Below are 19,050 nucleotides of genomic sequence, written 5' to 3' on the forward strand. Positions count from 1 at the left end.
TCTCCCTCTGATTTCAGTAGCTGTTTACTCGTAGTTTCAAATTTATGTGAGTTCAGCTAAAAGAGTAACTAACTTATCTAATTTAGGTGACGTCAACTATTCAACAGTTTGACTGAATGCGCTCTAGCTTAGTTTTTAGCTACCTACGGTGGGTCGCACTGCACTATGGTCCGTATCTGGCGAACCTCTTTCTATTGTTCTTTCCCGGACCAATCAGAATACTTGAAAAATCGAGGAGAGAGTCTCTCGAGCAGGCAAAAGTTATACTAGTAGATGCTCCAGATTCTAATAAGATTCTGCGTTTAATCAGTTCGATATGGTGACTTACCATCCCCCAGGACTTGAAGGATGGGATATTGTTGTAGTTGTGTTGTACTTCGTAGTTATTCTCGGCGTGGGATTTTTCGTAAGTATAAGCTTAGTAACTGTTTTCACTTATCGCGTGTTTACGTTTAAGCGTAAATAACACGCACCGAAACGCGTACTATCAGGAAATCTACATTCAAAACTGTCATTTTTAAAACTGAATTAACAGTTCAAGCATAAATCTTAAGTTAAATGAGTTTATAAAAATTAAAAATTAATGTATAAATATAGATTAATTATTTAGACTGCCGTAATTCTTTGCTTGACTTTTAGAGTGATGATCATGATGAGCATGAGTTACACGATACGTAGCGTGGCTTTTGTTACTTACAAAAAATGTTTGAATTAAAACATCGACTTTACTATAGCTTTAGCTCTTAAATAAAGATGTTTTAAACTCATGGATTTATTCTGAAGTGCACTTTGCAGCAGCTTTTTAATACAATCAAAACATACATAACCTATTATTTCAATAGAGCAATTATGCTCAAATGAAAGAGACATAGGGTCCCGAACCACCACTACGGCTAGCCCAACTTGAGGTTCTGCAGTTTCGAGACTTTAGTCAGACCTGCAGACATGATCAAGCTTTTTTGATGGTCTTTGATTGGATGCTGTTGATTTTCTCGAGTTTTGATTTATGGGTGGAAAGCCATTTGAAAGTCACAGTACGTACACGCTGCGGTACAGTCAATTAGCAATTTGAATATATCTCGATCAAATTTTGTCGGTGGGGTATTAAAACACGATTCTAGAAAAAATATTTAAAAGAAATTTTAATGTTGTTCTTAGAATCAATGCATCTAAATATACAATAGGGAAAAAAATCGACAACTACTAAAATATCTTATGAATTCGAGTGGTTGTTCGTTGAATGAGTTTGTTCGTTGAATGAGTTTGTTTGTCGGACATTCTGTATGCCATTGGGGCCATTGTTTGTGTGGACACTCAGCCATAGCCGGGTATAGGTTGCTATCAATAGACGTCACTTCCGGTAATAGCTCTTTTTTGATGGCTTGTAGAATCTTGGAGGTTGTTTTGATCTCTTTTTTTCTGGTTTCATGTCATAGAAATAGTCAAATGCAATAGTTTGAGGACTTATTTTGATATGTTTTGACTTAATATCCGCTAGTTGCCCCTCAGTCAACCGCTTGTTTGCCCCCCAGTTAACTCCAAAAAAGTCACGTGATTGATAGTAAGCAATTGAATGAGCACCTGATTATGATCTTTTCATCCCTTTATTTTCACGGGGAACTATACATAATAATGGTTTATTCAGGCATGATTAAACATGAGCGCATGAAGAACTAAAATAAAGTTGCGTGGTAAATATGCCATGTGCTAAGATGAAACTGGAACACCGTAACGAAATGACCGGAACCTTTATGCAAGAGTTACACCGGAACTGTCGGAACCATCGAAGCGAGTACCAAAACCAGAAATAAGTAAATAAATAAATAAAAAGCCGAAAAAGTATAAGATTATACAGTGTGTTATATATCCCAACAGAAGCAGAATTATTTTACACTATGGTATTAGCTCTTATCTTACATATATTAGTCATCACTTGTGTACGACATCCTGCATTAAGTACAAATAATTATAGTAGTAACAATAATATATATTTATTAAAAAAACATGTATTTTAAATTATTATTCATTAGGCGATGTTCAAGTCCAACCGGAGTACAGTTAGTGGATATTTTCTTGCTGGGAGATTTATGACATGGCTACCGGTAATGAAACCATTATCTCAAATGCCCATGTTGTCCACATTTTTAGTGTTTTCCACACAGCTGAACCCTGAAGATTAATTTCTCAGCAGTGTCTTCCAGACCTCAAAGCTTTCTACTTGCATTTTATCCATCACTCTGTGAGAACCACAACTTTCTGAGAGGGTGGGGGTAGGGGTCAATAATTAAAAAGAAAGCCCAGCTATAAGCTCTCCACGTTTTCATCCTCATCCTTTTACTCCCAGGTAAAAAATTATAGAATTAAAAAAATTAAAAATTTCTGTTATGTACAAATAGTTAGCTTGAGCAGAAATTAGTTTGTCTGTATTAGAGGTGTTCCGCTGGGATTCTGAAAGGGGTACCCTGTTTATGACAGAAAAACTCAAATTTGTAGACCCTGTTTATGACAAAAGATGTAATTTATTGCACTGAGTTCCTGTTTCAATTATCATGTCATCTTGCATATGGTTTTTTTATGACCATAATATAAACCAGTTTTGGTCAATAGGAAAGTAGAAACCATGAATATGACAGAAAACTCAGGAAGAACTTGGAACTTGGTGAAATTGCATACCCTGTTTATGACAAGAAGCTCGAAAATCCATACCCTGTTCAGCAGATCATCCACGTATAGTCCATACATGGGAGTAACCCCACCCCACCCCCCCCCCCCCCCCCCGGCCTACATACAAGAATACCATAATTTAATTAATAAAAATGTTCACTTGCACAGGTTGGTGCTTCCTTGTTTGCCAGTAACATCGGCAGTGAACACTTCATTGGGTTGGCAGGTTCTGGTGCTGCTGCAGGCATTGGAGTTGGAGCATTTGAATTTAATGTAAGGAACTGAGAATCTATTGTAAATTTTTAACAATATTTTTAAGGTCAAAAAGAAAAGTTTTTTTGGGTTTTTTTTTTTTTTGACACCTTGAAACAATCCCTCTTGTCTCTTGTTGTTTTTATTTTTATTTTTCTCTGGAAATTTCCCAAAACCACCTCAAGTTTTCATTCCAAAAACTCCAATTATTGACTCTATGACTCATCATTCCAACTAGGCAAGTTTGGTAAGCGGTGTGTAAAACAGACCATATACAATCAAAATGAAAAAACTCAAGGTCTGAATTTTCTTGTCTGCATCTAAATGTGTATTAATATTAATGCTTTTTTTTTTCCATTTAGGCCTTGATTCTTCTTCAGTTCCTAGGTTGGGTGTTTATACCAGTATACATTGCTGGAGGGGTAAGTCTGCATGGCTATATAACCACTTCTACAAGCATGTCATTCAGCAATTTAAGCAAGCAAAAGACTTCTAAATAAATATTAAAGGTTACAAGGATCAACTCACACTAATTGCTGCTGATGTGCAGGGCAATATTTCTCTTACTAGCGTATTAAAGGTAATATTTTAAATTCGTTGTATTTTTACTGCAATATTCAGGAAAGTGACATTAGCTATGCATGTACATTTTGTTTTTTTGCTGTAACAAAATCTAAAACCACCAAAGAGTTGCACTGTCAGCACTGAATGAAAAACAAGGGGTTGGAGGACCATTTTTTATGCAACAAGAGGTTAAAACGTAGTTAATAGAGGGGAATTAACTCTATTAAACTATGGTTAAAAGTTAGATTTCTTGTATTGCATATATGGTTACCCAGCAAATATGGCACCTTCGCCTCACCAATAAAAAAAATGACGGTCCCTTTTTTACAAAATAGTCTCAGTCTATTTGGATTTGGTTAATAATTATGTGTTGATGTGTTTTGCAACAGGTTTGTACACTACCCGAGTATCTTCACAGGAGATATGGGGGACAAAGGATCCGCATCTGGCTGTCTGTTCTTTCACTGCTGCTGTACATCTTTACCAAGATTTCTGTAAGTAATTCCTCAAAATTAATTAAAAACTCTTCTGAAAGCATTGATATTTACAATGAGATCGATGAATAAGTATTGTCATGCTTGAGGAAGGCTGCCTGATTATTCAATGTGGGGAGGACAGGATGGCTCATGGGTTACATGTGATATGAAAATATCAAAATGTAGAGCACAATTCCTCAATTCAAGGTTTACTGTTTATATGGTTTGAACATGTGTAAATTTTAGATTTCTCGATGTGAGAAATAAGATGCCAACCTCTCCCCGGCCCCTGTTACTCTGGATGTCACTTCTTACTGGTCAGCTTATCAATAACTAGTGTACCATTATTTTAGCATTTCTTTGAGATTTCTGTTTTTTTTATTTCCTCTTTAGGTTAACCTTTTTTCAGGAGCCCTTTTTATTCGGCTGGCTTTGGGATGGAATCTTTATCTGGCCATTCTCCTCCTGTTATTTATGACTTTTCTTTGTACAGTCACAGGTGAGACAACATGCATGGGCCTAATTCTACTGGTAGGATTTTGAAGAGGTCACAAAATCAAGTAATGCTAACCAACTAATTTCGAGCTAGCAGGGGGGGAGGGGGATGGGGAGTCACACAGGCACCCTGTAACCAACCCCCAAATCATTTACTGGCACAACAATATTTTGAAAGTATGAGAATATGTTCATCGTTCCCAAGCATTATAACTTATCTATATTTCTATATCTTGTATTTCATAAGTGCTATGTAGTCCACATATTGCATCATAATTACCGCGACCTAACATCTATTTTTACACCGGCTTGCTCTGAGTCTGACCTCTTGCTCAGCTGGTAGAGCATCGGTAGTACAATTCCAAAGGTCGTGGGTTCAATTCCCAGCGAGGTTGGAAATTAATTTTTCTGAATTTATTTCCAAGGGTCTTTCACCCTGAATAACCTCGTTCCCAAGCACTATATATAACTTATCTATATTTCTATATCTTGTATTTTGAAAGTAGGTTAATTTCGATAGGGTTTAGAGTGGTTGATGAAAGTCATAATTGGTGGATGGGTGGGGGGATGCAGCAGGATGGACCTAAAAAACATCAGAAATTACATTCGCAGAACACAATCATTAAAAGTTTATTAAGAATTCAATCATGAAAAAAAGAACTTTTTCCAAGTTGCACAATGTCCTTATAGGAATGCCATTGAAAATGTATGTTGGTGTTTGTGTGTAAATCAACCAATTCCAAATCTTTTGCTTCAGGTGGCCTTGCTGCTGTAATTTATACAGACACTCTTTGCACATTTCTGATGTCTGTTGGATCATTGACAGTCATGGGAATGGGTAAGCTAAATAAATGTGGTGCAGAGAGATGACAGCTGATACTCCAGAATTTTACTTGAAAAGATTAAAATGAATTAAGTTTCTTTTTTCATTTCAATATTTTGAAAAGGATTTGCGGAGATTGGCGGTTACAGTGGCCTTAAAGAAAAGTACATGCTAGCTGTATCCAATGACACACTGTATTCAAACAGTACATGTGGAAGACCTCGTCCTGACTCATTCACCATGCTAAGAGAGCCTCTGCATTCTGATATGCCATGGGCTGGATTTATTTTTGGCCAGACTATAGCATCTATTTGGTACTGGTGTGCTGATCAGGTAGGAATTGACCTAACATCCTAACACAAACCTAACAATAAAAGAATGGTATGAATAAAGAAAAGAACAGAACAGATTGAAGGAACTAGAAAAATGAAAAGACATTATTCCTGATATATATACTGTACCATAAAGAATCTTGAATAGAATATTAGATATGAGTAACTACCTTTTTTACTTGAATGTGTCTATGATTTTGATTATCAAATTAAACTATTTTTCTCTTTTTCTCAGGTAATAGTTCAACGTGCTCTTGCTGCCAAGAGTCTATCTCATGCACAAGGTGGATGTCTTCTAGCTGGATACATCAAGATATTACCTCTCTTCACTCTTGTCATGCCAGGAATGATCAGCCGTGTCTTATCACCAGGTACCATATACTGTAACACCTACAAATGAGTATAGATATATGTAAAAGCAGTGTTCATGGATATCAGCTGATTGTTGGTCAATAGTTGTCTATGCATCGACCGACATACAGAAAGACTTGAAAAAATGATTTGCTGCCTCATCATTGGCTGACAGAAACTCAACAGATTGGCGGTGATTAATCGGCCAACAGTCAACTCATCATGACTGGCCAATATTTAGTCACCTACATGTTAATTGTGTTCATGGCTGTTCATGCATGATAACTGATAATAAAAGACGGCCAGACATATCTTAATGAATTTATTGATTAGGGGCCTGAATTGTCTGAAATGACAATGACAAAGAAATTAAACTCTTTTTGTTTTTTTAGATCGTGTGGCTTGCAGCGTACCAGAGAAGTGTATGGAGATCTGTGGTAGTGAAGTTGGTTGTACAAACATTGCATACCCAGAGCTTGTGCTAAAACTAATGCCCACAGGTATGTACCTCGGATTATTGCTTGTTATGTTAGACTCAGTTATTCCAGGTGAGGTGTTTGCTGATCTAAAATTTATCATATATTTTTCTTTGCAGGACTTCGTGGTCTTATGATGGCAGTGATGATGGCTGCTCTGATGAGTGACTTGACATCCATCTTTAACAGTGCCAGCACTCTCTTCACTATTGATGTGTATGGCTTGTTTAGAAAGAAAGCATCTGTGAGGGAACTGATGATTGTTGGAAGGTAGTTCCTCAGCTAAGACATTTTAAAACAGTATTGAGTTCATAGCAAAATATCACTTGATGTCTTGTTTGTTGTATGTAGCATACATACATGTATTAGACAGTAATTTTGTTCATGTGCTAACCTTTATGTTTGATGCTCAAAACTTTAAAGCCTGGAAAACCATCTGTTTATCCTAAATAATGGTTGTCTTGTCCTGCTGTTAAATTATCCATAAATTCCCTTAATAAGGAGCAAAATAAAGTGGTATGCCTTTAAGAACCTCCTTAAAACCAGCAACGGTATACTTAGAGCTATAGAAAACAAATAATACATTCATGGTAAATTATATATTATTGATCTGGCTCAACTACTGTCTTTTTAACTTTAGGGTGATGGTTGCTATCATGACAATCATTGGTATCTTGTGGATTCCTGTTGTGCAGAACGTACAAGGTGGTCAGTTATTCATTTACATCCAAGCCGTTAGTGCACACTTCTCGCCACCAATTGCATGCCTTTATCTAATATCAATATTTTGGACAAAGGCAACAGAGAAGGTAGGTTACATTTAGAAGAAAGAAATAAATGAAGTGGAAAACATAAGGTCTGAAATTCATTTGGGGTTAAGAAAGAAAATCTGTATGGAGAAAAGGTATCTGTGATTGTTTTGTCTATGCATCGTTTGGATTGTGTAAAAAAAGCTATTGCAGAAGGATTTTTTATTGCTCACTTTACAGTTTTTATTTTTTGCTACTTCATGCCATGTTATACAATGTATCTGCAGTTATCCCCTATCTGGATCCCTGCATTCCCTGAATGAAAAGCCCATACACCAGGGATGGATCTAGGGGGGGGGGGGGGGGGGGGGGGGGGGGGGGTGGTGGTGGTGGTGTTTGGGTGGGATCATACAGTCTAACCCCCTAAACTACAAACAAACACACTAAATGAGAAATATTTATGAACCCCTTTTCTAGGCCATCTCTATTATGTATATTGAAGCCCCTAAAAGTTAAAGGCAATATTGAACCCCATACAGATATACAATAAATGGATTTTGTAGCATGGCATGGTATATGTCTGTCAAAAAAGGTAGCCAAGCCAAAATTGTGGATTTGCCCCTACTCTGGTACACCCTCTATATATATAGACCCCATGGACGTGTTGTCAAAGCAGGTAAATTTGGAGGGCAAATCAAAAGAAGTTCAAGTTCAAGTGAGAATTGGAGACCTATTGTTTTGCCCTCAAAATTGAGCTGTATTCCGAAGTGCTGCAATTAATGGTCTATAATTGGAAAAAGTTTTTTTCCCATTTTCATTTGTGCCATTCTCTTGAGAATAGATTCTATGCTTGAGCTTTATTCATATTCATGTGCCTTCTCATGTCAGTAACTGTCAAGCAAAAAATGTATACTCTAATTTGAAAGATCTATTAAAAGCCTTGAGCTCAGACAATAAACTCTGCAATTTTTTTGCTTCAGGGTGCATTTTGGGGAATGATGATGGGATTTGTGATTGGTGTCATCAGAATGGTTTTAGACTTTACTTACCAAGCTCCAAAGTGTGGAGAGTCAGATCAACGCCCAGCCATCACAAAGGACCTTCACTACATGTACTTTGCTCTGGTTTTGTTCTGGATAACTGGTATTGCAATAGTGGTGATCAGTCTGTTTACTAAACCATCTGAGGGAGCCAATGTGAGTAGTAATTCTATTACAGTATTTTTTTCCCATTCTGTTATAATGAAGTAACCTCTTTTTCTTGTGCTCTCTCTTTCCTTTTCTTTCTTTCTTGCTTCCAATTGCCTTTCCTCGTAACACTCGCTGCCAAAGTATGTTTATACCAAAGGCACAAATTTGTCAAAATTTTTTATGACAAAATTAATAATCAAATGGCCAGTTGCATCTCTATACATTGTGCTCGCGATATAAACAAACTGGTCACAGACTTTTGAGCACTTAACAAGCAAGAGAAGCACTTTGCTATCCATCATGTTTTTGGGCTTCAGCTCTGATTGTGCTCAACGATTCCCTGTGTGAAGTGCATTATTTTCACAGTACACAGCTTTTGAATTGTGATGTATTTCTGGGTCCAACTGCAAAAATAAAGTAAACATTAAATGTTCTCAATGATTAATTATTTGTTTTCATAAACTCTCAGACTTCACGACTAACATGGTGGACTCGTTATGACAGCCCAGCTGAAAGTAAATACTCTGGAGAGACAGGCAAGGGCAAGGAAGTTCTACTTGATGACATAAACAAGTCAGTAAAACTGACCAAAATGACTTATCGTGATGAAAATAATGATGCTGAAAAAGAAAACAAAGAAGAAAAAGGGGAGAAGGAGGATTCGCTCATTGATCAAGAAAAAGCTTTGGGTAGTGATGAACGCAAGAGCGACATTGTTATCATAGGTTAGAACTATTTTATTTATGTACAAATAAAAAAGCTGTTTAATTCCAATCATCACCGCAAATTAAAGCATTTATATAAAGAAGTTGGCATGTAAAAGTAAAAAAAACACTCATAAACTTGTGGCCTTCAGCAGTGTTACAGCTTAACAGGGTCAAACTGAAAGCAATGTGAAGGTGCTCCTGGCAGCAGCTATACAGTCCATAATCCTGGAGCATAGCACTAACCAGTTTGAAAGAACAGAGGGAAATCAAAAGGACACTTTGAGGCCACTGGGAATTGACCCTTGACAGCAGAAGTGAAGCGCCACTGTATATCTGTTGTTTTATTGTTCACTTGATCACCTCACTTTCTCATTCTCTTGTTCACTCTCTCCCTCTCATTTAGTCAGTCACTGACTCATATTTCTGCATTCTTCAGATGCCAAACGTTCTCCCATTCGGAGGTTCTACAACTGGTTCTGTGGCTATGAAACTGGAAGTGAAGAAGCAGTAAAAGCAGCAATAGAGCAAGAACAAAGAATAAGCATTGTAACATCCCTGGAGCAAGATCCAAGAGCCAAGATTTTTCTTCAGGTCAATGTTGCCATAATCCTTTGCATTGGGCTTGCTTTGTACATTTATTTCTCTGTCTAATTTACGTCTTTGCATATCTAGCATAATACGATAATGTAAGCAACAACATTTTAATGCGACATTCTTCAAAAAAGACTAGTAGCTGGGAACTGTGAAAGGGACTATTAACAGCATGAACTAAATAAACAGAAGACTCCTTTACTTAGAACAGTTGTTGTACAGCACAAGCATTTTTGAAGGATTATCTCTTTCTAAAATGATTCCATGACAAGAATTCACAAATTATAATTTGCAGCAGTTAATTGTTTATATTTTAGTATTTTTAAAAAATTAATCAAAACTCTTAAACATCACTCATTCCAAGTCAGTCAATTAAAAAGTGTGCTTTTAAGTACTTGAGTACTGTTAAAAATGTTTAAAAATAGAACATTTAGATAATTTCATTCGATTAAGTTATATAATCACCAAGGTGTTTAAGATTTACTAAATATATTGGGTTTAAGTAGAGTGTTGTATTTTAAAAGAATGATATATTCAAAAGTAGTTTGGTAATAGAACAGACTATAGAATAACCTAGAGTAATGCTACATACAAACCACAGTATGTATTTTGTTTTGTTTTAATAATAAACACTTAATTAGCTTATGTTTGACTTGACTATTTTATCAGCTTTTATGACGACAATCTACTTCATGGAATATTAGGCTTGAGATGATGCTGATGTCATATTTGTACAATCACGTAAGTTGTGAAGCAATCTTTGTTGTTTCCTCCTGAATGTCTTTTGCAATTTTCAAAATGTTAGTCTTCAAAGGCTCACTAACAGATAACCCTTCCACAACCTTCCAAGCTCCTTGGTCAAATTTTACAGGAAAAGAAAAAACAATTCCTTCTGGGACATCATACCAACCCTCTGATATCACACCAAGAGAAAATATTTCTGATTGCGAGCCATGTAACCAGTCTTGAAGTTGAGTATTTATTGCCGCACCACCCAACATTGCCCCTTTCACACTATCATTGGATATTTTGGTATTTTCAACCAATTCACCAGTCAGCCACTTGTTGTCATGGACCATTTCTGGGACAGATCTCATGAATCCTGGGATATGTGGTCCCCAGATTGCTCCATCATACCCATCAACCCTTGCAACACTAGCATCTGGAAAGTAGTTGACGCCAGGATTTCCCCAGATTATCACATCTTTTATTCCTGCTGTTCTGACGTTCATCTTCTTTGCCAGTAGCCCCTTTGCCTTGTTTTCTTCAATACGCGAAAGAGCACAGAAATTGCTCTTGGGGATTGAGGGAGCGAATTTACTTGCAATAAAAGTATTCGAGTTAGCTGGACCACCACCAACCAGCACCTTTACATCCTTCGATGCTTGCTTTTCTAATACTTCACCAAGCTGTTTGAAGGCCTTAGCATTAGCTAATAGGTATTCCTGATGATCAGATGCCTTGGGAATTGTTGCTCCATCCAGTAATACCGCAACACTGACATCTTTAAAAGCCACTTCTGGCTCAGAAGTGTACTCTACCCCTCTTAGCAGAGGCCAAGCACAGTCTTGCACTTCATATGCAACACCTTTCAAGATCTCCAACTTGTCGGGATGATCTAATAGCGTGATTGCCACCTCTTGTCCTAGACCAAACACTTCACCTTGAGCCAGATACCCTAACATGTGATATGCTATATCACTCGAAGCGCCAGAAACACAAACTCTTAGTGGATTGATTTGTTTCTTTCTCTCTTCTTCTTCGGCATCTATTTCTTGTTTAGTTTTAAAATTCTCCTTGGATATGTTTATAAGCTTCAAACTCATTTTATTCGATGTAATACCGTAGTATCCTTGAGCCATTTCGAGGAATTCATTACATCCTCCAAGGAGCAAACCAGCGCCACCTCTGTCCACAAGTTCTCTCCATATTAATGGAGAACCTTTATGACTCCAGCCTTTTTCGTCACAAGTACTTCTCAACCAATCTTCCCACTCTTCAGGCCGTTTAACTATCTTGTGGACTTTGAAGTCTGATAATTTCAAGGACAGTTCATCAGCTAGAAGCTCTGCTTTAGCGTAAAAAGGACAGTCAGCAGAACCTGCAATAACAAACTTCGCCATTTTGTTTTTCTTTCTGGTCTGTGGAGTTGTTGCTATGGTGATAAGCTATAGTGAGCAGCCATCTGCTCATGCGCACACAGGGAACCCGAGCTTAATTTTAACGAGTGTGAAAATTACAGAAAAAAACAAAATAAATTTTCTGTAACATATCATAAATATTAATTCAAAGTTAATCATGTTTCAGAAAGGAAAAACTTTCTAAAATGTACTTTTGATGAGTTCAGTTTCCAATATTCACCAAAAGTGAAGTATGGGCTTCCTGTGTTGCGCATTGGAACAACACGTGGTTCCAATATTCAACATGGCGGACAAAACAGCTGAAAAAAACAAGAAAAGTTCAGAGGAAACTTTAGCTCTTAGTAGTGAAAAACAAAAAGAATTTGAAGAAAAAGTAAAAAAGATCAAACCAAAGGTAGCTATGGCTGATTCTTTCTCCCGTTTATTCCTCTGTGATTGTAGTTTATGAGTGATCTTTTTGATGTTCTGTATAGGATAGTGATGGAGAACTTGTACCTGGTGTTGTATACCTTGGTCATATTCCTCATGGGTTTTACGAAAATGAAATCAGGAATTTCTTCGAACAGTTTGGAACAGTTAACAGAGTAAGGCTATCTAGAAGTAAAAAGGTTAGTACGAAGAAGATCGTAATATATGCATTAAAAATATGTATAAAGTAGAAAACTTGAAATACGAAACTTGATGAAGTCAACATCAAGTTATATGCATCAAGTTATATTCATTATATACAATGGATATAATAATGAATATCGATTCGTTTATGCACTCTTTTTTTAACCCAGGATTAAATAGATTCCATAAAAATCACTTGAAAATACATAGGTGTCCCCGATTAGTATGCTCACTTGTGGCAAGCTAGTAGAACGACACATTAATAAAGTGATTAATTGATTGATATTTGATGATTAAAGCCCACATGGTAGAATGTTTATGAATGATTCTTAATTTTGTTTTACAGTCTGCAAGATCAAAAGGTTATGCATTTATAGAGTTTGACTGTGATGAAGTTGCCAAAATTGCAGCAGAAACAATGGATAACTATATGATGTTTGGAAGACTTTTAAAATGTAAGTTGGTAATGCAATGATGTCTAAGTGGAAGAGAAAAGTAGATGAAGATAATGACCGTGACAGTGGTGATAATGATGATGGTGATGATGATGCCAGAGGGAGATGATAGCCATGACAATAGTCATTACGTCAATTAGTATTAGTTCTTAATAGTAATTATTTCTAAATATCATAGGTAAAGTAATATCCCCAGACAAAATTCATCCAAGGCTGTGGGAAGGATCAAATCGAAAATTTCGTCACGTTTCGAGGAATGAAATTGCAATAAAGAAACAGAATAAGGTATGACATGTGTTTTGTTTAATTTCAGTTTCCTTTTTGCTTGCACATGTTATAGATAGTAAATGATTATATAGGACAACGCCACAGGCAAAGATCTGTTAGTGGTAAGCAATATTTTTTGCTAATGCCAAGAGACGAATAACTAAAATGAGAAAAGCAAAGTTCAATAATTGTTTTTTTTCATTGGTTCTTAGTAACAGTAGTTTGAATAAAATGAGTTATTTGTCATTGAATGTTGGGTACTGTATAACTTAGGTTACCAAACATGTTCATGAACTCCACAAATATCTTAGATATTGCTGTCATTTTAGGGTACCTGCAAAAAACTTCTAGTTTTAAGTATTTTAGGTGTCTTTAAGAATATTTTATCAACATTCATCTTTCCTCATAATGGAGTTAGTAATAATAGATATTGGGCTCTTGCAGTCATTTTCCAATATACAGTTTGCCTGAGTCACCAAACAGGGTTTTGGTGAATGTCAATCAAAGTGTTTCTACAGTACAGGGTCCCCATGTGTTGAAAAGCACAAACATTTCAAGAACATTGTTCCTCACATGTCAGTCACTGCGGCCAAGTTTAATACAGTAGTTTAAGCTTGGTCATAACTCATTCTGGCTCCAGGTTACTGGTTGAAATGGCCGACAAGGCAAAGATTTGACTGGAGAAGTTTCAATTTCATTGGGACATTGTTCCATGACTGCTGTTTATTTTAAGCCCTGGTATGTGATAGAAACACCAAGGGCAACTCCAGGGGGGGCAAAGGGGGGCTGAAGCCCCCCCTTCAGCAGAAAAAAAAACGATGCTTTTTTATATTGTTTTCCATTGTGTTGACGGAAGAAACTCAATTACCCCCTAAACTCAAATAACCCCCCTAAATTTTTGGCTGGATCCTCCCTTGAACACTTCAATATTGATAATGTCCAAAACACCCTTCATCACAATGATGATTCCAGGTGTTATTGAGTACAACTGTTAACTGAGAATGAGTGTTCAGTATTTAAATTTTTAAGTTGAATTTTTTTCATTTGTTAGTAAAGTATTCTAAGAATTACTACAGTCGTGAATAAACATTGGTTTGTGCACATCTCAAACCAGCTGTTCTTTTTGGCATTCTCTTCACCATTTTCCATTCCCAGTTTTCAATATCTAGATATTCCACTGTGTCTAGAAACATGCCATATGCCTCTCCACCAAATACAAAAATCTTTGTTTTAAAAACACAGTGACCTGCATTACACCTTGACTGGTTCATCCGAGGGCCTTGCCTCCAGGTTTGACTTGTTAAGTTAAAAACCTCACACTCGTCTAGAAATCCTTGACTATTAACTCCTCCAAAGATGAACATTTCGTCTGCCACAAGTTCTGCTCCTGCAAACGCACGGCCTGTTTTCATTGCTGGATGGTTATTGTCAATCCAGGTTTTGTTTATTGTATCATAGCATGATAGTTCATTCAGCCATTCATCCCCACTATATCCACCCAATACATAGAGAAACCGTCTGTCTGTCACTACATTCATTCCAGTACAAAGTCGTGACATAGGTTTCTCAAGTGTCCATTCATCTTTTACTGGATCATATTTTTCCATAGAGCATAGCTGTGTGACACTATCATGACCACCAAGGACATAAACAAAATCCCCTACTACTACTGAAGAGTGTTCCTTACGTTTCAAAATCATTGAAGATGCTTCACACCATTTGTTTGATTCAGTAGAAAACACTTCCACTGAACTCATTTGGTTGTGGTCTAGCCAGCTATTTTCACAGCTTTCTTTCAGCTGATATGATGTTAATGAGTTGTTTGGGCTTATGCTGATATGGCAGTTACTATTTGGGATTTTTTGTCTTCCAGCCCCAAGTTGCTGGGTGTCAAAGTTCATTGTGTTGTGTGAACAATGTTCTTGCTCAAAGTGTCTTCTATGATTTATCTTACTTCCTTCTATCATGTAACTAGCACAGGTTCTCTCTTTGCTCTTTCTTTTCCCTCCCATGACAAATATTTTACCATTCAAGGTAACCATTGTGTGATTAAATCGAGCATAAGTCAAGCATGGCAGGGCTGTCCAAGTATCTGCTTCTGGTTCATACAAAAACACCATATCTAGTGCTTCATGGGTTTTGTCACTAAAACCTCCAGCAACTAGAATTCCTTTCCTTTGCTCATGACTTATGTTCACATCACGTGTCATTGGCATCGGTTTTCCCTTCTGAATTTTAAGTGTCATAACATCTCTAGCGTTGTCAAGGTCTTTATTTCCAAATCTTTCACTTGACATAACTAGTTCATTCACTGCATTCCCTTCTTTTATCCGTTTGTGTAAGGAATCTTTTTTGAGTTTCTTTGATGACTGGGAATCATCTTCTTGCCCCAGTTTTCCGTCTTCAAGCTGTTGTAGATACTGTTTAAAGCAAAATCTCCAAATCATTGATTCCTGTTTCATTAACTCAGAAAATAACTTCATAATCGTTCCTTTAGCCTTTGCAGTGTTCTCGTATGTATGAGACGAAAAAATCTGCAACAGAAACTCTAGGCTATGAAAGTCGTTGGCACTGTGGATCAAAGACGTTGCAACACTGACATTGTCTTTTCTTAATAAAGAAGCCGTGAGGTGTTGCTCCATAAAACTCATAACTTGCTCAGTTAAACTGTAGGATTGAAATTTCTTGGATATTCGCCAGATTTCGATGCAGTTTCCAACCGTTAATGAGTGGGACAGAAACAAAAGACATGCATTGTAAACATCCATCAGTTTAAGTTCAAACGCCAATCTTAATACTCCAAACACGTTACTTGTACTGATATGAAGAGTTCCCGTTTCAAAATACTGGTCGATCAATGCGGTAGAATCATCCAAAGTATGTATGTTCTTCTTATTTCCCTGGTCGCGGTATTCTGGACTTCCTCGTGTTAGGCGACCGAGGTAACAGGTCTTATTCATCCCATCTTTTTCAAGACCTTGAATTCCTTCAATTCCTTCGACTAATTCGAAGCTTTTAAGTTTTCCCCACAGGCTATTTGCGTGAGCATTATTTTGCTTTTCTTTACTCTCTTCTTCACTATTACAGGAGATACTGTCATCATTCATTTGAATGTCATCTTTTCTGACTAAACACTTTCTTTTTAGAAGGAAAACATGCGAACCTTTAAGGTCCCACAAAACAGCAGCTCTCGTGTGGGTTTTGTTCACATCTTTGCTCACGAAAAGTGTTTTGGTCTTATCAGTAATGTTACTTTCGACGTCCATCCTATTTTTTGCCTTTTTCAGAAAAGGTTTAGGAATCGCTTTGTTTATTGGTGTTTTGCTTAGCAACTAGTCTTGATGTCATCGGCATCCATTGTTTCATTTGCGCGCGCTTGTCAAACGGTGTTTACGTGTCATCTCTTTTTAGCGCGCACATGATGTAGTGTTCGCGGAATCGAAAAACTGAGAAAGGTTATCATCGTTGCGGAATATATTTATTTTTTGAAAATTGAAAAAAATGAGAATTGTTGTTTTTGCTCTGCCAATAGTTCTTACGCACGTATGTCATGAGTCAAATGTCAACATTTGTTTATGATTTCCAGGAACGAAATCAGAAAGAACATGCAGCGAATGTCAAAAATATCCTCAAGAAAGAAAGCCGAAAAAGAAAGAAGCTTGAGAAGCTTGGCATAGCTTACGATTTCCCTGGATATGTAAGTACATTATTCGTTTTACGTATGTAATATGTCCATTTTCCAGGCAAGATTGTTATTATAGGCCTCTTTATAATGGGCGCAATGTTTTCCCATTTCAGACCACCTGTCTTTCTCTTGAAAATGACATTCTTTGTTTCAGCGTGGATTTTATCATCCATGGTTTCAGTCGTATCTATATGTCTTATGTCTTAGCGTCAAGTAAAGAAATTATACTCAAGGGAATGACACATGGTCTGTAATGGGAAAACATTACGAAGCTAAAAGGTTTTATTGAAATTATTATCTTGCAGAAAGAGGAGGCAGAGGAAAGTCAGCCCAAACACAAAAGGTTTTCAGACGAATAATCGCGAAACCTATTCGCATCATATACAAGTGAAAGAATAGTCCCTGAAAAAAGAATAGTCCCTGCAGTAGCTCAGTGCTTGATATTCACTTTTCCCAGCCAAAAGTGTTCCAAATTTGATTTTAGTCGCTAATTTTTCATTTTATATCATTCGTACTCCTGTGAGAAAACATTAAGAATTTCGCCAAATGAAAACCAACTTTAGAAAAATTTAGCTGTCAAGCGATTTATTTGTATTGACGATGAATAATTCGAAATTTTTAGCCCTGACTGAAGATAGACTTGACATTGACTATTACATTTTATTCCACTGGTGAAATTTAAACACACTATAATTGTCTTACAATGCTTCTCAACTTAAAGCGCGAAATCGAACAATTTGATAAACAATGTAAGAATTTTCCATAACCTTATCGGAAGAGCACGTACATATGAAATGTCATGGAAAGGCCTTGATTGACGTCTATCGATCCTATACGTCGCGATGACGATTCCTCACGTGATATTCAGAAGTACTGTTAACCAAGCTGAGGAACTTTTGTATATGGATTATTAATATGAATTTGATGGATAAATAAATAACTACTCTATAAAGTTATGCCTCTCTGTTTATCAGTATTCAATGTTTTAAAACATTTGCAGCCATTTCCATGATTTCGTCATATCTTTGTCATTTCTCAAGCTTCTCCAAACGCTTATACAAACTTTGGATTGCATTTGGTGATTATGTTATCAAACCAGCTTCCTCTTATCAGAGCAGTTGATACACCACTACTAATTCCAAGACTGCATGAAACACCTAGAAACATCGAATAAAAACATTCGAGTACAGTTAGAAGAATTTGGGTTAGCGCAAGCCGCGCCCATTAAATTATAATGAGAATGAAAGAAGAATAAAAGGAACTACTGATGGTGGTTCCCTGCTAGCAGAGTCTCCGTCATGGGCGATTACAGCAGGGAACCGATGGTGGTTGACCAAATAGCCAATGACATATATATGCATCCCAAAAATTACGTTTAATTCTTATAATAGTTTTGAGCTGAAACCTTACCTTGCTTTGTCAGCATTTTTTGCCACTAAATTGACGACTTCCTGAGAATCCCACGAGGATACCCTTCGAATAGAGAGTGGCTGAGAATAGACATCTTGTAAAGGGCCGAGGATCTCAGTTCGTCTAGATCTGCCTTTATAGACTGGGCATGAAAACAAGCCTTATCAAAAGTGACATAATTGTAAAGCTCACTTTTAAGAAACAACTATTGAAAAGAACTAGATCAATCACGTTGAAGTAACAGCCACAAGGCAAGCTCTCCAGAAACAAAAGAATTGTTTCTTTCGCACTATCTATCCTTGAATCAACCATCATTCTTGCGCTTCGGTCTACGGAAAAAATAAAGTCTTCTCGATTCAGATTTCCTAAGTTGTCGAATTCAGAGAATAAATTTAGTATGACTACTGGATTTTGAAATGAAAGCATTCCCATCCTGTGCTTTCTCCATCTCGCCATTCTCCACCAAAGTAGACGGTCTGAAAGGATCGGTGCTCAACACACGAACCTGTACGTCAGTGTCGAATCGATGTTCCCCAAGTCGAACTAAAGCTCGTTTATTGTCCTCTGGATCAATGTCAACCTAAAGACTATGAGAAGGAGAGGTGATCTCTTTAATGGCTGTTGCACTTTCGATTTGAATCTCGAAGTCGAAGAAATATGAAGTCGTTGAGGATAGTTTAGCTTTTTTACCGCGATCCTGAAGGAATGGTCAATGCTGCTATCCAGTTCTGGATACACTTATAGGAGGTAGCTATAAACCCCAAAAGAAACGAAAATGTTGTACAAGGCGTAGCCGGATTGACGCCAACC

General features: G+C 37.0%; 3 protein-coding genes and 1 long non-coding RNA gene across 5 annotated transcripts; 2 read left to right on the forward strand and 2 right to left on the reverse strand.

Moving 5' to 3' along the window:
- The first annotated feature begins 240 nt into the window (after window positions 1–240).
- Window positions 241–10,315, forward strand: LOC116290042 (sodium/myo-inositol cotransporter). The gene is made up of 15 exons (XM_031697018.2): window positions 241–406; window positions 2,031–2,102; window positions 2,833–2,937; window positions 3,279–3,338; window positions 3,870–3,974; window positions 4,350–4,455; window positions 5,209–5,289; window positions 5,399–5,607; window positions 5,842–5,977; window positions 6,350–6,457; window positions 6,553–6,703; window positions 7,074–7,242; window positions 8,163–8,378; window positions 8,842–9,097; window positions 9,516–10,315. Exons 1-15 carry the CDS (start codon window positions 317–319, stop codon window positions 9,728–9,730), a joined length of 2,079 nt encoding a protein of 692 aa, XP_031552878.1. The 5' UTR covers window positions 241–316; the 3' UTR covers window positions 9,731–10,315.
- LOC116290044 (uncharacterized) lies at window positions 5,503–7,078 on the reverse strand. 2 transcript variants are annotated; one of them, XR_016121133.1, is made up of 4 exons: window positions 6,828–7,078; window positions 6,466–6,715; window positions 5,927–5,996; window positions 5,503–5,638 (listed from the first exon to the last, which is right to left on the reverse strand). It is a non-coding gene; the product is annotated as an uncharacterized LOC116290044 (long non-coding RNA). The 2 variants fall into 2 exon arrangements; XR_016121134.1 differs by lacking the exon at window positions 6,466–6,715.
- On the reverse strand, window positions 9,767–11,809 carry LOC116290043 (putative malate dehydrogenase 1B). The gene has a single exon (XM_031697019.1). The coding sequence runs from the start codon at window positions 11,791–11,793 to the stop codon at window positions 10,408–10,410; it is 1,386 nt and encodes a 461-aa protein (XP_031552879.1). The 5' UTR covers window positions 11,794–11,809; the 3' UTR covers window positions 9,767–10,407.
- A 272-nt stretch (window positions 11,810–12,081) lies between these two features.
- Window positions 12,082–17,782, forward strand: LOC116290016 (MKI67 FHA domain-interacting nucleolar phosphoprotein-like). The gene is made up of 6 exons (XM_031696985.2): window positions 12,082–12,205; window positions 12,285–12,419; window positions 12,770–12,878; window positions 13,057–13,163; window positions 16,732–16,842; window positions 17,136–17,782. Exons 1-6 carry the CDS (start codon window positions 12,095–12,097, stop codon window positions 17,187–17,189), a joined length of 627 nt encoding a protein of 208 aa, XP_031552845.1. The 5' UTR covers window positions 12,082–12,094; the 3' UTR covers window positions 17,190–17,782.
- Window positions 17,783–19,050: the final 1,268 nt, after the last annotated feature.

This window comes from Actinia tenebrosa, unplaced genomic scaffold, assembly GCF_029948245.1.
Source record: "Actinia tenebrosa isolate PJP-AT-01 unplaced genomic scaffold, QUT_ActTen_1.0 PGA_scaffold4__44_contigs__length_22323623, whole genome shotgun sequence".
Taxonomy (NCBI): domain Eukaryota; kingdom Metazoa; phylum Cnidaria; class Anthozoa; order Actiniaria; family Actiniidae; genus Actinia; species Actinia tenebrosa.